The 21,462-nt window shown below is 39.9% G+C and overlaps 1 protein-coding gene across 1 annotated transcript; it reads right to left on the bottom strand.

Annotated features, from left to right (window-relative positions):
• Positions 1–11,112: 11,112 nt before the first annotated feature.
• Positions 11,113–13,971, bottom strand: LOC125490208. The gene has a single exon (XM_048628684.1). The coding sequence runs from the start codon at positions 13,969–13,971 to the stop codon at positions 11,113–11,115; it is 2,859 nt and encodes a 952-aa protein (XP_048484641.1).
• Positions 13,972–21,462: the final 7,491 nt, after the last annotated feature.

Below are 21,462 nucleotides of genomic sequence, written 5' to 3'. Positions count from 1 at the left end.
CAACTTGTTGAATTTTACACATTTATCCAATACTTAAGAATCCTGCGGTACAATACAATACCACACATGCAATAATAAACTAATATTAAACAAAATTTCGTTCTTCTCAGATTGAGGGTAAACACAACTGATTTCACCAGCATTTTCATCACGATATTTTCCTTATACGCACATAATATACAATATACGTATATTATAACATATACAGGGTGTAATTTTTCCTGTACCTCCTGTAGGTTGGCTGGTAGAAAATGCTCTTAGCATTAAGCCCACCTTTTGTGCATTTATTATTATATTTGTGCAATAACGAATTAAATAATAATAATAATTTTTTTAGTGACATACTTCTAGCCAGGTATACTGAGCAACTATAGTTATAGAACCAAATCTGTAATGATGAAAAAAAACACTTAAGTACCATTTATTTTGATTTAGTCCCATATAAAAAAAAAATCTCATTAAAATTTCGGGTAAATGACTTGAGTATGAGAACGTCACTAATAAATTTTCACCCTGTATATGATGTAGGTACAATTCTTATGTACTTACATACATCGCTGAGTGTACATTTCGTACACGGTCAGACAAGGGTCGGCTGTTTATCATATCACGTTTAACAGTGGCCCGATTCTGCTAATTATGGTGCAACCAATAAAGTCTGCTGGCACTACAGTTACTGACTCGCATAAGTCAAAGCCAAAGTTAAATTAAATATGTATAAATATGTTTTTATTTTAAAATCTAATATTAACTATTACTATTAAGATTTACTTTTGGTTCGCATTTAAAAAAAAATGTCTTTATCGTAAGCTTTTTATGTGTAAAGCTAAAAACCAAAATAATATGAATCAAAACGTTAATAAGTACGTACTTATCTTCCGTTTTATGAATGATTTTATATTTAATTTTAATTTTGTCACTATGAGATATAGTTAGGTACTTTCTTTTGCATAAATACCTACCTATATAAAGTCAGATTTAAAATACTTCAAAACTTATTAATTTAGGAATAGGTACTAAATTTTATCGCGAATTTATAAAGTTGTAATTTAGGTAGGTATGTTTTTTTACCTCTCTCTGTAGTTTCTCTAAATGTCACAACTTAAACGGAGTAAAAACTCACACTCCGTATGTAGAATACAGAATGGGCCCGGGCGCGGGGGGGGGGGATCTTATTGGTTTCAGAACCCGTGTTTAAAACATGAGACCGGAATATTGACAGCCTATTTGCTTTGTTTGGCTTTTTGTTTGCTAATATCTGTTTAACGGTTTTGCAAAAGAGATTTTCACCAAATTATTGCTAACGAAGTAGGTATATTGTATACAACCTGTTGTTTGCAACACAATACCTGATAAAAGTACATGTTTAGTTCATTATGTAACATTTTATAATTGTTATGTTTGCTTTGTGTTGTGAGTTGTGATCAATAAATTTAGAATTTTCCGTAAAATGCAGATTTGCTCACTCACTCACTCAATGTCTGATAGAATTGAATAAACCAGCAATAGGTACTATCAGTTCTTTTCTGTTAATTTGTAATTAGTTTTTTTTGTTGATTGTTGATTTGTGCCCTTTTATCATGAAACCTCAAATCCAAACCTCTGTTTCTCAGTTGTGCCCCCTAACTGCGGCTGCGATTATCCACGCACGCACTCACGCCTTGTACTAATGTACTCCCTTGCGGGGTAGGCAGAGGTGCATTGCTGCACCCACTTTTCGCCAGAGTGTTATGTTAGTCAAAATGTAATAGGGGGCGGGCCTATTGCCATTTTACGGGCACATCCAAGACCCGAGAACAAATATTTGTGTTTAAACAAATATCTGCCCCAGCCGGGAATCGAACCCGGGACCATCGGCTCAGTAGTCAGGTCACTAACCACTAACTGCGGCTGCGATTATCCGAGTCCGGTTTATTTCATTCCACTTCTAGAAAGACTGGTCGTCTCCCGTCAACTATGTTCTGACTTAATTTCCCGGCATTGGACAGTTATAAACTATTTTGCATCGCTTACCCGACTGCGGTGGGGGGAGCTTGCGAAACAGTGGGTTCATTTAAATTTCTTATGTTGTATACTAAGGCGGTAGGTAGTGTGAGTTTAAACAAATATCCTTTTGCAATTTTCTCTATAAGGGCCAATTCAGACGTACCACAACCACACCACAGCCACAACCACACCACAACCACGCCGTGTGGTCGGGCGTATATTTTGTATTGAAAATGAATAATGCAATTCACACGTGCCACATTTTGCAGTTGTTATCGACCACCTGTGTAATACGACCACATCGCAACCACATCGCGTCGACAGCGCCGCCACGTGGCGGCGGCACGGCGGCCACCTCCTCTCCCTATTAACTACATACGACCACGTGGTTACCACATCGCAACGACAGCGACAACACAACCACATCGACATTTTGTCGCTGCCACAACGCAACTGCAAAAAGCCGCTGTCACACTATTCACACGTAACCACAGCTTGACCACATTATGTCGCTGCGACGTGGTGTGGTTGTGGTACGTATGAATTGACGCTAAGTGTGTCTTGCGTCGTGGCGTCTTGACCGAAGACACCAAAATGTCGAAGTTGAAAGTGCTTACTACAGTAGGTCTAGTACCTACAGGTTTGTTAGATTGTCGGAAACTATAAAAGTTTACGTTTTCTGGCATACAAAGTGGCGCCTCGAGCGGAAACTATCATGCGACTTTTGACTGATAATGTATACAGATGACAGAAGAAATATACTTTTCAAAAATTGCAAAACATTGTACTAGACTGGCAGGACGGTAAAAATAGAGCATATTAGATCAGATCTAATCACGGTCCCTTACCACAATACGTACGTATACTACAAAGGTACTGAAAGAGCCAAAAATATATTTGAGTTGTTAGAACCAGCCCTACAATCCACTGTAATAATATACTCTGCGACTGACTTCAATAATTGAATACAGCGTCATCTGTTCCGTTAAATAATTTAAAATATGGATCATTAGAGCCGCATCACGCGATTAAAGTTAAAAGTTCTGATTAAACTTTTAGTAATAAAACCTGATGAGATTTTATTTTACTTTATAGATTTAGTGCCCGTTTCAAAACGGAAACCGATAAGTTAAGCAGAACTTAAGTATGATTTATGCAGCTTTATGATTGTCCGGATTTGTCATGTAAAAGACAATTTCATATTTCTAAATATATGTATGTAGGTACGTATGTTGTAATTGTGAATGCTAGATGTGTCGAAGCTACAATGAAATATAAAATTTTATATTTACCTACAATGCTTTGCTTCCAAGCCACTTTGTGATGTGTACTCAATTGTACCTGGGCAGTTCTTCTTTTTAACCTACATAATGAGTAAAAAATTATCCCGAATTCGAAAAAAAAAACTATAGCTTTTTGGTGAACTCTTATCATTTTTATGATAGCTTCATGTCTATTCTATCGAAAAAGGTGGTTGGCCGCGTAGTTTACCAATTTTTTCAATATTTTAAGGACATAATACGTGGATAAGGCACAAAAAATTACACCTTCGTCACATTATCTTTTATTTTTTTTTAACGAGATAGTCTTCGTCGTTTGAAATGAAACTTTTTTGATACGCTAATAAACAAAATACCATTTTAGAAAACATATGAAGGAATGGATTTTTAGTAATAACAAAATATTTATTAAGTAGTTATTACCACTCTGTCACAATTTCAGCTAAAATGAAGCTTGTTTTTGTTATAAATATTTTTTCGCTGCTAATTACAGTAAAAAATTAACAGCATAGACGTTAACATCAATGACTAAATTTAATATGATTTTTCCAAAGTTGTACTATTTATAACATAACATATAAACGACCAAAAATAAGTTGACTATCAGGAGACACCAATCGTTACAAAGTGGTAAACGATGTGACAGAGTTGTTATTCTATTAAATATTAGGCAGGGTTTTGGAATAAAACAGTTTTATTTAATAAGAATAATTTAGTAACTTACATATAAATCATTATGGTTTCAATTTAGTCAAAGAATTAACTGGAGATATCTTTATAATTAGTATAACTAATTAAAATCACACTTGAGAACCTCTGGAGAGTGAAATATCCGTATTTCAGGAACTTAAAGGACAAATTTGTTCCAACTACATAAATTAATGTTTATCTGCACAAATAATATTTTCGACAAACTAAAATTTAAGTAATATAACGAAAAATTACGTAATTTCTTAAAGTTTTAATCAGCCATATTTCGAAAGTACAGAAGTGGCTCTTAGAACTTGAAAAACTATTTTTTTTCTTTTTTTAATTACCTTAGAAGCTGGAAGGACTTTAATGTAATCATCAAACATCCGATAAATCAATCTCCACCATATTAAACAGTCTACCACATTCATCGTCTGTTCTTGAGAACAATAGCACGAAATCACCTTTTTCACTAACGAAACTTTTTATTACTGCAGCGCAAGTGTATTGGACGTTCCTTTCGCTTCGTACTTTAACCAAAACGTGTAGTTTCTCTTCAATTTTTCGTTGATGAATATCCTCAGGTTGGAGTGTTTGGTAAGAATGTGACAGATTTGTCGTGTGACAGAGGGGTAAAAAGGGGTATTGAAAAGTCGAATAGTATTTAAACAGTAACATAAAATGTATTATTCACATGTTGATTGCAAAGCAATCGTTATTACCAATGAGTAAATAACAAAATAATAATTTAAATATATTTTATTTTAACAATTACCTACGTGACGAAGCTGTCGCCGAATAAACACACGCACCTCCTGTCACACTTTGCGGGTGGCCGATACGCGGTGTCTGGATCTCTAAGGGGAAATCTTACCAAGGGGGAAAAGGAGATCTTAAACTCTGATCGATGGCAATAAGGACGAGTGGCTCAAACAAATATTTTAAATGGCAACCTACGTGACAGAGTGTAACTACTAAAGCATTGGGTAGAGAGACAATTTTTCAACATTTTTTTTAAATATTTCAGAAATATTTTAAAAATATATATTTTGTTTCACTAAATAAGTAATATCTTCTGGAGTTTAAATAAATTTTTATATTTTATCTCGTCATATATTTTTTTTCTAACATTATGAAATATACGCAGGATGAAGTGGCAGGAGACAGCCAAGATTCGTATGAAATACACCTCTGTCACGCGGATTTACCACTCTGTAACGTAATTTTAAATACAAAAATATAAATTTATATTTTTGTAAACGTTCACAGCCGTTGTGTTTTTAGTACAATGCACGTTGAAATATAAATAAATAAATAAATATTTGTAAAACTCATGATATTTTCCTCACAACTGGTGGAGACACAGTTATGTAGGTTAAAAAGAAGAACTGCCCACCTACAACTTTTGAGTTGTGGGAAGTTCCATATTACCAAGTATGAATATTCTACTAATATAACATTTGTGACAAACCACTCCAATGGTAAACTCTCATTTGCTGCAAAATTCCCCTCTATTTGTGAAAAAAAATAATTCGGTACTTGTTGTTTTTAGGGTTCCGTACCTCAAAAACAACCCTTATAAGATCACTTTGTTGACCGTCTGTCTGTTTATCCGTCACCAGCCTTTTTCTCAGAAACGGGCAAAGATATTAAACTGATATTTCGCATAGATATACAAAATTACGGCCCTGACAGAATAGTAAAATAAAAATATTTTTTTTGGGGGGGTATTTTATTTATTTTATTTATTGGATAAACGACAGTAATAGTGTGAGCCCCTTCGACACGACTCACAACTATTACCAATTCCGGATGGTACTATCTTAAAAGAAAACACCAGTATTACTATCACTATTCACTTCGAGGATCTCTGGAGAAGTTCACTGTTCGAGCTTGATGCTTACTGTTTGACTGTTACTATTAAACTGAACTTAATTTGCGCCGGACACCTCGCTTTATATAGGCCGGCGAGCGATCTTCCCGAAAGTTCCAGAGATACTCGAGGTCACACTATTTATTATTATTATTACTAAGTAGGTATAAACAATCCATACTTATCTACTAACTATAAGTACCTAACTTAGCATCTAGAAAGTTCGCGGACGATGTGGAACATTCCCTAACTATTGTTCTAGAAGCTTCCAGACTATTGTAGATCTATTGAATCCATACTTAATTTTCTAGAAACTACTGGAAAGTGATGGAATGTTCCAGAACCTTTGCGAGTTATCTACTCTATCTATCGATTGTCGCGAACATTACTCCCGCCGCAGCTCTTGTAGCTGAACTATCCGCGGTCGCGACATCTTCGTCGATGGGCAGCTCCTCGGTCATCTCCATGGTAGGCGCCCGCAGGATTCATGACGTCTCCTTGCTGCTGAGAATCTCGCACATACTTCTCCATCCATCGTGCCCAATACTTGTCCGTTAATCTTTTGTCTATGAGATCCAGTCTTCTAACTGCCAAGTCACACTTGCTGTTGGAGACTACTTTCCACAGCTGTTCGGTCTCTCCCGCCGGTAAACCCTTAGGTTTGTCCGCCAGAAACGGCAGCGCATGCCGATCTATCTCACTATCTGTCGGACTATCGAATTCTTGGGAGAGATTCACCCTTTCCATGGCCCTCACACTTATCTCACGATTCTTTAGACTACGATCTTTGGCCGTGTCTATGGATGGTGTGTGTGCTCCAATGACTTCAGCTGAGGGCGGCAGTGTAGGCCCCTTACTTTCAACACTGACTGGCTCACTTGTCGATGTGACACTATTTACAGGAGCCACTCTATTTCCCTGCAGCGGTTTGTTCCGCTGTGGCTCCCGCCGGTTTTCACCGGCGACGACTACTTCCGCAAGTTCAGGCGTAACTCTGCTTGCGACAGGTTCAGGCGGGAGAAGGCAGGGCAAGACTTCCACCACAGGTTGGCTGACGACGACATTTCCCGCAGGTTCAGGCGGGACTTGGCACATGGCGACGTTTTGCGATGCTCGTGCGAGTGTACTTCTCCGAACCCGTGCTTGTTTAAACTCTTCTTCTAGTGCGGCGACCTTGGCTTCAGCCAATTTAGCTTTTAATTCTTCTTCCTCAGCTTTAGCCTTAGCTGTAGCTATGGCCACTAGAGCGTTAGCTCTAGCCATCTTCTTTTGTCGCTCAAGAAGTTCCAAGCGGGCCTGTAATTCTCTGCGCCGCGCACGAGAATCAATGTGGCGCGATGAACTTGGTGGATGTGAAGTTCCGTTCTTCGACGATCTAGACTCGTAGACACTTCCTTCTAATGCAGTGGTGACAACGGTGGTGGGGGCAACGGCAGTTGTGACACCGGCGACTACTATAGGGCAGGGTGGCAACAATGGAGGGGACAGCGTCTCCGTCGTCGGCTCTGACGGCGGTTGTGGACCTGGTGTACCTCCTGTGGTTGCACCCGATGCCGATGCGTACTCCGTTGCATCTGCAGACTTCACCATGGAGACTGCAGATGACTCTTCCGAAGTCTTTTTTACTGCGTACGACTTCTGAGACCTCGTTACAGGCATCTTCTTTTCTTCCAATCCGGATGCACGAAGGACCATATATGTAAGGTCACTTCACGAACTAACACGAATGCCGGCTCGACTATAACTATCCGGCTCGAAGGACCATAAATGTGAGCCCCTTCGACACGACTTACAACTAACACGAATGCCGGGTGGTACGAATTCAAAGAAAACACCAGTATTAATTTTCACTATTCACCTCGAGTGTCTCTGGAGTTGTTCACTGTTCGAGCTTTCTATTAGAACTGAACTTAATGTGCGCCGGACACGTCGCTTTATATAGGCCGGCGAGCGATCTTCCCGAAAGTTCCAGAGACACTCGAGGTCAGACTATTTATTATTATTATTACTAAGTAGGTATGAACAATATGTACTTATCTACGAACTATATGTACCTAACTTAGCATCTAGAAAGTTCGCGGACGTTGTGGAACATTCCCTAACCATTGTTCTAGAAACTACTAGACTATTGTGGATCTATCTATACTATACTAACTTTTCTAGAACGTTGTGGAAACTTCGAGAAAATGATGGAAAGTTCCAGAACCTTCGCGAAGGTAATCGAACTATCTGTTTTTAGCAACTAACCTAACTATACGCTATACATATTATAACTATTATTACACACACTTATAACTAGAACATACGAGAACATTGTTGAATTATCTAATATCGCGAACATTACTCCCGCCGCAGCTCTTGTAGCTGTGTCCTACGTGTTCGCGTCGGCATCATCGTGGCAGGGTAAGATTACCAGTTTTTTAGTAGGGCGCCGCAGGACTCCTTTACTTGTTTGAACATCAACAGCACGTACTTCACCGTCCGGGCCTGGATACACCGCTATGACAATGCCTCGTGGCCACACATTCCTTGGCAGACAATTGTCAGCTATCAGAACTAAATCGTTAAGGCGGATAGCTCCTTTTGCTCGAGGGTCGCGGCGGTATTGGAGTTCTGGCAAGTACTCTCTTAACCAACGTGCCCAGAAGTTGTCCGCTAATTTCTGGCTGACACGCCACATCTTCCTGCCAGATGCATCTCCTTCGATGAAGGTACCAGGCAGTGGTACACGTGATGGCCCGCCTAGTAAAAAGTGATTAGGGGTTAGAGCTTCTTCATCTTCGGGTGATGTAGACACGTGTGTCAATGGTCGGCAGTTCAACGTGTACTCGACCTCGATGAGCAAGGTGTTCAGGACTTCCTCTTTGGGGGCTTGTTGATTCAGCGTTACATGAAGTGCTGTTTTCACGCTCCGCACTAACCGCTCCCATGCACCACCCATGAAAGGTGCGCTCGGTGGTATAAACCTCCACTTGATTGCCCGTACCGATGCCTCTTCTTGAAGTGCCTCTTGCGCTGATTTACGTAGTTCGATGTCGGCGCCTTAAAAGTTGGATCCTTGGTCTGACCACAATTCAGTAGGGCATCCCCTTCTGCTTATGAATCGACGTAACGCCATTATTGCCGAATCTGTACTAAGTCCGCCTGCGACTTCAATGTGTACAGCCCTGGTAGTTAAGCAGGTAAAAAGCACTCCGTAGCGCTTCTGGTGGCTCCGTCCAACAGTTACGGTTAATGGACCGAAACAATCCAACCCTGTATATGTAAAGGGTCGTTGATGATGAGCCAAACGATTGTGAGGGTGATTCCCCGTAGAAGGCCACGCTGGCTTGGCGGCCCTTATGCGGCAGTATTGACAGTTTCGAATTTCACTACGAACAGCGTGGCGCAGCCTTAAGATCCAGTATTGCTGTCGAATTTCATTGGTTGTTATCTCAAAACCACCATGATGTAGCTGCTTATGAATCCAATTGATGTAAAGTCGGGTCCACTTATGATTTCCATCTAAGACTGCTGGCTCCTTCTGATTTGCAGTAATATTTTCTGCAACTGCAACTCTTGATCGTATTCGAATGATACCTTCACTATCTAAAAATATGGCTAGCAGGCGTAGACGACTGGACGACGATGGGTTTTTCTCTTTGCGCAGCATTTCTATTTCTTCGGAGAAAACCTCTTCTTGTTGTGCGCGTACCCATATTTGCTCTGCACGATTCATAATGTCAGCTGGAATCGGTATTAATTTCAGATTTCTCATTCTATACTTAGTCGGTGGTTGTGTTTTTGATGAAGCTTTTATATTTTGCCAAGTTGGGTCATCTCTTTCAATTTTCTTCGTACGTTTTCGAGCTACAGCGCATGTTTCCTTTTTTCGTAGTAACTCTATGAATTGCAACACTCGGGCTGTTGCTCGTTGCAGGCGTAACCAACTGGAGAAATTAGTTTCTAGCGGAAGGGATTCTTTCAGTTTAGCTGCTGACGCTAAGACGTGTACCCGCTCTTCTTCTATTGTTTCCGCTGGAGGAGTTTCTTCTTCTTCTTTTGGCCATTCCGATTCAGGTAGATATAGAAATTCGGGGCCTTGATACCAGCGGTGATGTGACGAGAAACTAGACGGTGGTTCCCTGGTAGCATCGTCGGCAACGTTTTCCTTGGTTGAGACCCATCGCCACTCGTTGGTTTTCGTTGACTCGGCTATTTCAGCTACTCTATGTGCAACGAAGGGTTTGTATATACGCGGACCATTGCGTATCCATGCCAATACTGTCCGGGAATCGGACCAGTACACCCGGCGTGCAGGACTGAAGTCGTGTTCGTCTATACATGTCTGAGCAAGTCGGCATCCCAATACAGCAGCTTGAAGTTCAAGTCGTGGAATAGACACGGTCTTCAACGGTGCGACTCGGCTCTTACCATTAATCAGTGAGACATGGATTCCTCCTTTTTCATCTATAACTCGCCAGTAGACTGTAGCTGCGTAGGCTGTGGAACTAGCATCGACGAACGTGTGCAACTCGATATGTGCGGCTCTATGTAGTTGTTTGTAACACCGTGGTATTGCCAACAGTGGTAACGATTGTACATGTCCCATCCATTTTTGCCATGACTCTGCTTCTGCTTGCTGTAGTTCTGTATCCCAATTGATCCCGGATCTCCACGTGTCTTGAAGTATACGCTTTGCTTGTACTGTGATCGGAGTTGCAAGGCCAAGTGGGTCAAATATAGACATGACTGTCCTTAAGGCCTCTCGTTTCGTAGGAGTTCGGCTTCCATTCAAGATATCTTCCGCAATCTTAGCCCGATTAACATTGAACGAAAGCGTGTCCTTCTCTGGGTTCCAGATCATACCCAGTATTTTCTCAGGATCAAGATGTACTATCTTCCCGCTGCATCCAGGTGCGAGTTTTTCAAGAACTTTCACTGAATTTGATGCCCAGCGTTGTAAAAAATAATTTGCCTGAGTGTGTATCTGAGCCACTTGTGATGACGTCTTCATTGCTTCGTCTTCATCATTAAAACTGGCCAAAAAATCATCAACATAATGATTTCTTATGATTGCTCTTGAAGCTTCAGGATATATTGACTTGAATTCTTCAGCGTTGTGGTTTTTCACGAAAATGGCTGTGCATGGTGAAGACGTGGCCCCAAAAATAACACTTTTCATACGGTATTCATCTGGCATTCCTTCTCTGCGATCATCTCTCCATAGAAATCGTTGCATGTCACGATCGTTTTCTACCACTTGAATCCGTAGAAACATATCTTTAATATCAGCCGTTACGGCTACGGTAAGCGCATCAATACTCCCGGTAGAGATTGGAGCATATCTGGTCCAGACAAGAGCATGTCATTTAAACTGATACCTCGAGTCTTAGCTGCAGCATCGTGGACTATGCGTAGTTTTTCAGGTTTTTGCGGATTGATTACCGGAAAATGAGGCAAGTACCATAATCTCTCAGGCTTTGTTTCAGGTGCACGTTCAGCGTAGCCTTGGTCTATCAATACCTGCAGTTGAGCTTTGTACCGTCGTTTCAAATCAGCATTTTTGTCCAGTTTTTTCTCTAAAAGTTCAAGGCGTCTTAAAGCTGACTCGTAGTTATTAGGTGGTTTGTAATCGAGATCTTTCCACAGCAGTCTGGTTTCATAGCCTCCCGCCGGTAGACTCTTAGTATTGTCCTCGAGAAGCTGCAGTGCACGCCGATCTGTGTCGTTGTAGGAACGTTTAGGTTCTACTCCCAGGGATTCTAGTGCAAAGTGTTCTTTCATCATTACCTCCATAGTTTCGTCTTGATGATTCTGTATGTGAGAGATACGATGCACTTCTTCAGCAGATCTAAGTTGACTCACTCCATGGAGGACCCATCCTAGTTCAGTACGTGAGGCTACCGGTTGGCTTTTGTCTCCGCTTCTAAGTTCATGAGCTAGGAGCAAATCCCAGTTATCTTGGCCCACCAGGATTGTCGGCTTCCCATTTTGATGAAGAAGCAGACTTTCTAAACCTTGCAGATGAGGACAATCCTGGATGACTCGTCGTGGAACGGCTTGTGGTGACAGATTTAGATTATCCATTGTTCTCGCAGTAATCTCTCGTCGTTCAGTATTACGACCACTTATATGAAAACGTACTCTCCTTGAATCACATGCTCGTATCTGTGCACCACCGACTCCTTCAGCTATTAGTGGCATTGTTGGACCCTCAGCACCAATTTTCTCGGCGGTTGCTGATTCTATTATGGTGCACGTTGAACCGTCATCAAGTAAGGCGAAGGTGTCAACCACGCCTTTTGGACCCGACACTTGCACTGGCAAAATCTTTAGCAGCCCTGACACATTGTTCACTTTTTCTACTGTCTTCGTTGTCGTCACAGCGTTGACGGTCGTTGTTTCACTGTGCGTTGTTTTTGCAATATCATCATGCAACATTGGATGATGTGAAGATCGGCACCCATTAATGTCACATCTCTTCAACTTACAAATGTGCCGAAACCGTCGAACTCTTAGACAGCGGAAGCACAGCTTGTGTGTTTTGGCCAAGTTCCATCTTTCTTGTACGCTGGCTTTCTTCATCTTGGTGCAATCGGTGATGCTGTGCTCTTGTTTGCAGACCGGACACGTAGTAAGCGTGTTGGAAGCCATCGATGTGTCTGTGACGTGATAACTTCGCTGTGGTTTTCTCGAATGAGGCTCCCGCCGGTCTTCAGCACTTATAATTTCCGCTGGAGCGAATTCACCAACTTCACTGGTCATAAGTTTAAAGAAGTTAGCCAACGTGATGAGGTTAGGTTGGCCTTTAGGTTGCTCTTTGTTGAACTTGTAGTACTGGAACTGTACGGCAGGCGGCATCTTTTCCACGACTGTTCGCACGACTTCCGCGTTACACAAATGTTGTGGATTCTCAAGTGCCCGTATAGTGGCCGTGACATTTATAACTTTTGACGCGAATACGCAGATGTCACTCGGGTTGGCGGATAGTTTCGGCAGGCTGCGCAGCTTATTCAATTCAGCTATGGCAATCGCTTCTGGTCGGCCGAATCGGGCTTCTAAAAGCTCCATGACTTCCCGCGCAGTTGTCGACCCAACAAATAGACAGTGCACTGCGTCTCTAGCAAGACCACGCAGACTTTTACGCAATCTTGCTAGATTCTCTTGTTCACTTAGTTGGTACTCAGATTCTTCAAAGGCTCTTTTAAATGGCAACCAATCCGATGATGCACCATTAAAGTTCGGTAATTCCACTATTCGTGCAGAAACTGTACTAATAGGCTGTATGGAGCGAGCAACAGCAGAGCCTATGGCAGCTGCAAGATCTTGGTAGTCCTGTTTCACAATAGCAGGTTCGATTGCCCTAACGTTCGTGGGCTTCTCTTGCGCATGGTGTACGCTCCTTGGGTCTTCGGTTATGGCTGCTCGTTCAGCATGGCATCCTGGTCCTGCAGGTTCAGTCAGAACTTGGCAGGCAACTGTTTTCCCTGCTGAATTAGGCGTTACTCTGCTGGCGACAACATTTCCCGCATGTTCAGGTGGGACTTCGCACGCGACGACGTCTTGTGACGTGACTGCGAGTGTACTTTTCCGAACCCACTCGGACGTGCGCGCTTCTTTTATGGTTTCATCATCTGGTTCTATCTGCTCCTCTTCCGAGTCTTCCTCTAGCATGGCGACCTTGGCTGCAGCCAAGTCAGCGTCAAATGTAGCTGCCTCAGCTTTAGCTTTGGCGGCAATTATAGCCACCTGAGCGTTAGCTTCCGCCGCGCGTTTTCGTTTCTCAAGAGCTTCCAAGCGGGCCTGGGCTAATTCTTTTCGCCGTGAACTGGAAGCAGTGGAGCGCGATGAACTTGGAAGACGTAGTCTTCCCTGTTTCGTCGATGTTGACTCGACACTATCAACTTCAGTGCTGACTGCGGCGGTGGGGGCAACGGCAGTTGTGGCACCGGCGACTATAGCGCAGGGTGGCAACAATGGAGGGGGCAGCGTCTCCGTCGTCGGCTCTGACGGCGGTTGTGGACCTGATGTACCTCCTGTGGTTGCACCCGATGCCGATGCGTACTGCGTTGCGTCTGCAGACCTCGTCATGGAGACGGCAGATGTCTCGTCCGTAGTCCTCTTCACTGCGTACGACTTCTGAGACCTCGTTACAGGCATCTTCTTAACTTCCAATCCGGTTTCACGAAGGACCATAAATGTGAGCCCCTTCGACACGACTCACAACTATTACCAATTCCGGATGGTACTATCTTAAAAGAAAACACCAGTATTACTATCACTATTCACTTCGAGGATCTCTGGAGAAGTTCACTGTTCGAGCTTGATGCTTACTGTTTGACTGTTACTATTAAACTGAACTTAATTTGCGCCGGACACCTCGCTTTATATAGGCCGGCGAGCGATCTTCCCGAAAGTTCCAGAGATACTCGAGGTCACACTCTTTATTATTATTATTATTACTAAGTAGGTATAAACAATCCATACTTATCTACTAACTATAAGTACCTAACTTAGCATCTAGAAAGTTCGCGGACGTTGTGGAACATTCCCTAACTATTGTTCTAGAAGCTTCCAGACTATTGTAGATCTATTGAATCCATACTTAATTTTCTAGAAACTACTGGAAAGTGATGGAATGTTCCAGAACCTTTGCGAGTTATCTACTCTATCTATCGATTGTCGCGAACAAATAGACACCATGAAACTTAACAGCTAAACATAATCTTATAACTAGTCTATTACCTTATATGTTTACCACTAAGAACATAATATTTTTGTAAATAGACTAACGATACTCGATCAAAGATAAGGATTTACACACTCAACATAAATCAAATGGAATAAAGATTTTTGTATACAGTAAAAAGTTTGCAGTCTTAAGTAGGTACATAACAATATATAATACTTATTTATAAAAAGAATTAAGTTTCAAAATGAGAATTTAAAGAATTTTTTTTTCAAAATAACGAGTTACCCGCATAATTGTTCGTTTAATATATTTTTTAAACGATTTTTTGATACGCTAAACAAGTCTACTGACAGAAAGTTGTCATTGTGAGATTGGCATATCCGGTTAATAGGAGCTCGATGTCCAGCATTGGTACGAGAGACTTCTGTATACAACAGTTTGTTGGGACGGCGGGTCGTTGCTGAGCGAGGTACCTGGTAATAAATGCTATTGGTAAGGTCCGGGCAGTCATAAATATTATTAACTATATTATAAAGTATTGCTTCATCATTAATAAGACGTCTTGATTTTAAAGTTAGTATTTTATAGTGTTTTAGTAGGTTTTCATAACTCATTTTAGTTTTTGTAAGTTTGTAGTGAATAGATTTTAGTGATTTTTTCTGAATTTTTTCTAGCATATCAGAATAAATATTATAGAATGGATTCCAGATTATTGATGCATATTCTAGTTGGGAACGAACTAAGGTTTTATATAGAGTCATTAAAGTGCCTGGGTTTTTAAAGTTTTTACTTACACGTAACACAAAGCCCAACATCTGGTAAGCTTTGGTGCACACATTATTGATGTGATCGCTCAATACGAGCTTTTCGTCCAGATTTACTCCTAAGTCGCGTATTGAGGATACTTTTTGGAGCAGGTGACCACCGATGTTATAAGATTGTCTTATTACCTTTTTGTTGCGAGTAAAGGATATTTGTTGACATTTGTGGTGTGCTAATTGAAGTTTATTGGCTGAACAAAATTCATCAAATCTATCTAGATCTTCTTGAATTTCCAAACAGTCATCCTCAGATTCAATAATTTTAAAAATTTTGAGGTCGTCAGCAAATAATAGAATTTGACAGTTTTGGAAGCAGTGATCTATTTCATTAATAAACAGTGCATACTGAAGGGGACCTAATATCGATCCTTGAACTACTCCTGACGACACCAGTTGTTTGTCAGATTGATACCCATTTATTGTGACAGTTTGATATCGGTTGTGCAAGTATGATTTAAACCATTCCAACAGGTTTCCTCTTATACCATTCCGAGCTAGTTGTGGTGGAGCTAGGTATGGGAGGTCCCATACAAGTAAAGAGGGAAAGATTTTTTCCCCGCTGTATCGATGGTGTGCTTAGACCATTTTTTGATTCAGTGATTGGCTTAGAGAGAGAGATTTTTTTGAGAGAGCTTATCTTTGTACAGAATCCTCAGTACGCGAGTCCAACTCGCACTAGGCCGGTTTTTTTAATTTGCTTATACCAAGCTGTAACTTTTCAAATTAAAAGACAAGTTTAAAATTATGGTATACCAAATTTAAATAAGGTGCTTATGATTCATACATACTAGGGAACTCTTTATAAGGATATGCAAAATTTAAACTACTACACCAAATAATTTACACACGCTTTTTAAAAATTCGAAATAGTTTTTTGCGAAGAAACTTTCCAAAAGCTGTAGAGCGAAATTACCCCCTGAGTCCCCCCCTTTAGTCTCAATAAATCACTGTTGCAACCTCGACTTAACGACGTCACGACTGTCAACTTATTACTTTGGAATCATATTATGTCATAATCATATTTATTGTTAATTCAAAAAAAACTTATACCTGTTTAGCGGAATGGTGGCCTGTAGCATGCGTCTACCGCTCCTGAATGGGTATTGACAAATGGGGCTTAGCATTAAACAGTTAAAACTTCGCATACATTCCCTCGCAACCTTTGTCTGCCGTCATTTCAATAATATCCGAACTTTAATAGCGCAACTCTGGGCTTGGGGCCGTAATAAAATTTAACGTGTACCAAGAAGTTTGGTGACTTGACGGAGAATTTATCGTCAAAACTTTTTACGCAATCCATTCGTAATCTTGCGTTTTCTTTTTGGAAAAAAAATAAAATGCGTGAACTGCGTTCGTTTTGTCCACGCCTTATTATGTAGGGCACGTTCTTATTCTGTTTACCATAAGAGTTGGATTCGATTGGCCTAGTCTGGTGTACGTGTGAGAAAAGTGGTACGTTACACACGCCTTTCTTTTGTACGTTTCCGTGAACGAAGCTAAATATATTTTAATGGCGAAGGTACCAAATACTTTGCATTAAGTATATAGAATTTATCCGGTTTCGCAGGGATAGGGTGGCGCGGAGATGGTTTTAAACGGCTTGGTTTCAAAAAAATCCAAATAAACTCACGGGAAATGAAAAAGTTCCATTGAGAAAATCACCAAATTACCTAAAAATCGGAAAAAACTAACTTATAATTATGCGTTTTGCAATATTTAAGTGCATCTAACGGCGCATCAGAATATTAGCAACGAAAAACGTAAATGTTTTAATCAAATTTCCGATTAAATGTTAATAAAATCAGGCCATTCGGTGGAAGTGAAACTTTTTCTTTGCCCGTGAGTGTATAAGTGACCAAAAGTACAAATAAAATGATGATGGGCACAAATATATGGAAGCTGGGACCAGCACCAATAGAAATGAGTGATACGTCGTTGAATAGGTATTTTTTAGCAGAATATGAATAACGGAAGCGCTAGTCTTGATTTACTGTCCAATAAGAATAATCGTACCTTGAAAGTTTTTATATTTTATTTCTGTAATTTGAATGTTTTTGTTAGTTTTTCACATTCATTTTTAATTTTTATAACAAAATGATCATATTTCATATAATATTATATTTGTTTATTATCTCAGTAAATAAAACCAGTTGAAAGTAATTTTTCCAATTTCAATAATACGTGTTTACGTGTATTACGCCCTAACTGTCATCAGAAGAGAGAGTGCAATGCCATAGAAAAATACTTCCTTCCGACGAATATATTTCAAAAAGGACAACTTATACGGATTTGTCGTCATAATATACTTTTTTGCTTACTTAAAAAGAGCTATCCAACGATGTATGTCTCGTCTTTATTGGACATAGGTCCCAAAACGCCCATTGTCATTTAGGTTATTTGTAACATTTCGGTTATTTGGATCTCAACGTCATCACTCACTAAAGCGTCAAAGGTCCCGAGTTTAAATTTCGCTCTGGGCAAATATTTACGTAAGTAGGTATTTGTTAATTCACGGCTGTAATGTGTTCAATGTGGTAGTCAGGTGTGAGTCGCAAACGAGACACAATCTTTGTGATAAGTCTCGAGCCGTATCGCCCTTTCGGAATGATTCTGTGTGAGTGCGCCTGAGCAGGTTCCCTCACAATTAAGAGCACAGTGGTATAATTTGCTTAAATTCCTTAATTGAAAACAATTGATGGGTACATTCCAGGATTTGGGCACATGACCTCAGGAATGAGAGGACGATTCTTTATCGGATAAACTAGCCCTCTAGACTATGAACTTGGGAAATAATAGTAAACAAAAATAATTACTATGTTACACCTAATGGTGTTGCCAGTGCTTGATTTGCTTAAAATATTTCATTTTTCTCAAAACAATATGAAATCGTGCATAAATCAACGATAATAAATTAAACAAGAATAATAAATCGGTCGCCGCGGTGAAGGTGACAGTGACAACACAACAAATACCAATATATTTCGTTCAAAGGCCAGATTTACAACAACTGTTGTTTTGAATAAGACAAGCGAAAGTTTTATTTGAAATTTATTGGCCTTTCTCTGTCGAAACGTGGGCTGGGACAAGATTGAAAAATAAAAATAGCAGAAATCTACCTTGTGTTTACGTACATTGGAAAACAGTGATCAGGAAAGTAAACTAAAATCTGATTTACACACTGCTTGTTGCGAGACTACGTTGTTCGTTTTTACTAGGCTTTGGGAAAATCTTCACAACTTTTGAACATATAATATGTATTATCATTATTGTTCTTACTTGTCACCACTGACTGTTCACCTCCGGGCTGTCCTAGATGATGGCTCCTAAATGGTCTAAACTTTAATGGGAGATAGCTACGTAAGTCATTTTCAGACAATAAACTACAAATTTACCGCCATATCAATTGCGTTTTACAAAGCGTTTGCGAATTTTTAAATGATGATCAGAAGGGCTAGTAAGGGGAGCATTTAAGACGTGACAAGAGTATTGCATCGCGCTCACTCGCATCGCGCAGCCTCGAGAGCGAGCGCGACGGAGAACTCTTGTCATGCACGTCTTAATGTGCTACAGGGCTAGATAGACTCCCTGAGTCACTGCCTTTTGCCTTATTATACCACTTTCGGAACACCCCATGTTAGTAGTATTATTCGGCACAGTTGATTTTTTCTAACAGCCATTTACATTTTCTAGCAAATTCACAGAATCTAGACAAAAAATCTAGACCGAAGGGCAAAAAGCAGTATTTCTGAAAAACCTTATCTAACTGCCGATTAACAGGCATTCTCGCAACGAAACAAAAGGTTCTCACCCTCGATATAACCTACATTTCCCTTCTAAAGGAATGTACATTGTAAGTACAATGCTGTGAAAAAAAAGAATTCCTCTCTCTGAAATCAAGATAATTTCGTAGTAGAAAGGCGAGCGTTCAGTGGAATAATAGGTATTTCCTCAACAGATGGCCCAACTCACCTTTGAAAGCTTATTCTGGGTATTGAATACTGTTCTGTTTAATATTAAAGAACCACAAAAAAGTAAAAAAAAACTTACCTCAGAAGCACATCAAGATTCGTAGTCATCGAAATTTAGATTTTTTTCATAAATTTCCAAAAGACGCAGAACAAATTTTATGTAGCTAAGTATGACCTCCAGCGTTATCTTTCATTCTCTTTCGGCTTAGTTTTATACTTTTGCTATACCCTGTATATGAACAGTTATTCAAAAATATTCAGTAAATTCAGAATACGCCCTTGTTGCAGGTACGATACGGATATTACGTAACGTGTATTTCTTGCTTTTGAACTATATAGGTATTACTTTTTTAACCCTCGACGTTAAAATAAAGTTCAACGTGTATCCGTGGTAGTGTAGCTCTCCATCGGCTAAACCGATTTCGAAAGAAAGAAGAAAAAGATGAAAGACGTTTGCCACAGATGAAATTTAACACTTTAAAGATGTACTTAAACATTACCTTACAACTTAACTTAATCTAAACCTATTAACAGAGTAACACCTTAGTAGGTATATGTACACATAATGGATCATATTTTATTTTAGATTTGTTTTGTTGGGTCATAGGTAATGTTAAAGTTGTAAGATCGGCTTTGAATGTCAAGGATTTTTAACGTTGGTTAGGGTATGTTACAAGTTGTTACAAGTTGTTACAATACCGTAATCACTATGTTTGGTATCAATGGTAGTAAAAATGTACAGCCCAGTCCGCGTTGTTCTAATGGTGCAAAGTATTTTCTTTTCTTTTATTCTTTTATTGCACAATATATAAAGTCCTGCTACTACTGTACCTGCTGGGTCAGTGGTGAGACAGTATCTTCAGCCGATCCTCAACCAATGGACGGCTAGCAAGTGACCGAGTGCGCGGCCGAGGACACTGACTCGCCACTGTACTGAAAATGTCTCATGGTGAAATCGACCCATAAGAGCTATAAAATACGCTTCTCCAATGGAACAAATTTAGCACCAAAATACGAAATCGAATCCACGGTAAGGCCGCAAACACATCTGGCTAGTTAAAAGTTGTTAGAAAGTGGAATGAATACACCACAAAGTTTGAGAAGGTCTACATTGGAGCTCCGCTACACAACTACGGGGTCAATTCTACTAAACCAATGCCGGAGTTGTGGTAGCGTAATGGGGCTCTCATTCGTGAGGCCATGGGTTCGGTTTCGAATAAGGAATTTAAGAACTATTCAATATAGAACGTATGTATGTAGTCTTATGGTGAAGGAAAACATCGTGAGGAAACCAAGAAGGAAAGTGTACAATGTACAGTGTAGATCTAGATTCGAGATGTGTACCATAAGTGTCAAAGTCGAAGTTATTTTACTCATTCAACAATAGTGATACGGCCCGCGATCTATCAAATGAGTACAAAATGTATAGAGAAAAGTTAGTGCCTTGCTTGTGAGTCACCTCTGACCTCTTCGGGGATTATATGTCTTTACAATCGAGAAGAAACATTTAATTGATTTAATGAGACATTTCTTTGCTATTTTGTTTATTTACTGACTGACTTTATATTTTTTATTCATGATGTAGTTATTTAGTAGAAACCGTTTGTGGTTTTGTATCGTATCGCTGTGTTTGTTTGCATGTTCAAAAGTATGATCGCCTGGTACATTTCGGTGGCTTACAGTCCAATTGCATGTAAGTATTTACATAGGGAAGAATATAACTCTGGAAGTAGTTTTTTTATATTCGTAGTTTACGTTTGTAGGTAAGGTAAATACTTGTAGTAAAGACTACCGGTAAAAAAATACATAGTGTAAGAAAGTGTGTGGTTCAGCGCGGAATTTTGATAACTTTTGATCTTCTTCTAAGGGTTTATATTCTATCACGCCGGCGACTGCAACTGGTGTTAGTCACTAACTAATAAAATATTAGTGTTGCTGTAAAACATTACAGTTACCCTAAACTTATATATATAAAAAACAATAGAAACATCACACGGGTAGGCTCTTTTATTGCGCTAATGCTGTTGAACATTGATCGACTCTTCAATGCAGCCATAATGCTGAGCCAATACGTCTGCCAGTCACGATTCAAACCGAATTTCTAACTACAATTAGCCACATTCCAACAAACTAGGTACCGCCGGCTTAATGAAGGTAATTTCCTTAGTCG

Source organism: Plutella xylostella, chromosome 21 (assembly GCF_932276165.1).
Source record: "Plutella xylostella chromosome 21, ilPluXylo3.1, whole genome shotgun sequence".
Classification (NCBI taxonomy): Eukaryota; Metazoa; Arthropoda; class Insecta; order Lepidoptera; family Plutellidae; genus Plutella; species Plutella xylostella.
This window is presented reverse-complemented; position numbering and strand designations above follow the sequence as displayed.

What these genes read in the sequence shown, in the direction of transcription:
- LOC125490208 (XM_048628684.1), bottom strand. Translation starts at nt 13,971, where the DNA reads ATGCCTGTAACGAGGTCTCAGAAGTCGTACGCAGTGAAGAGGACTACG.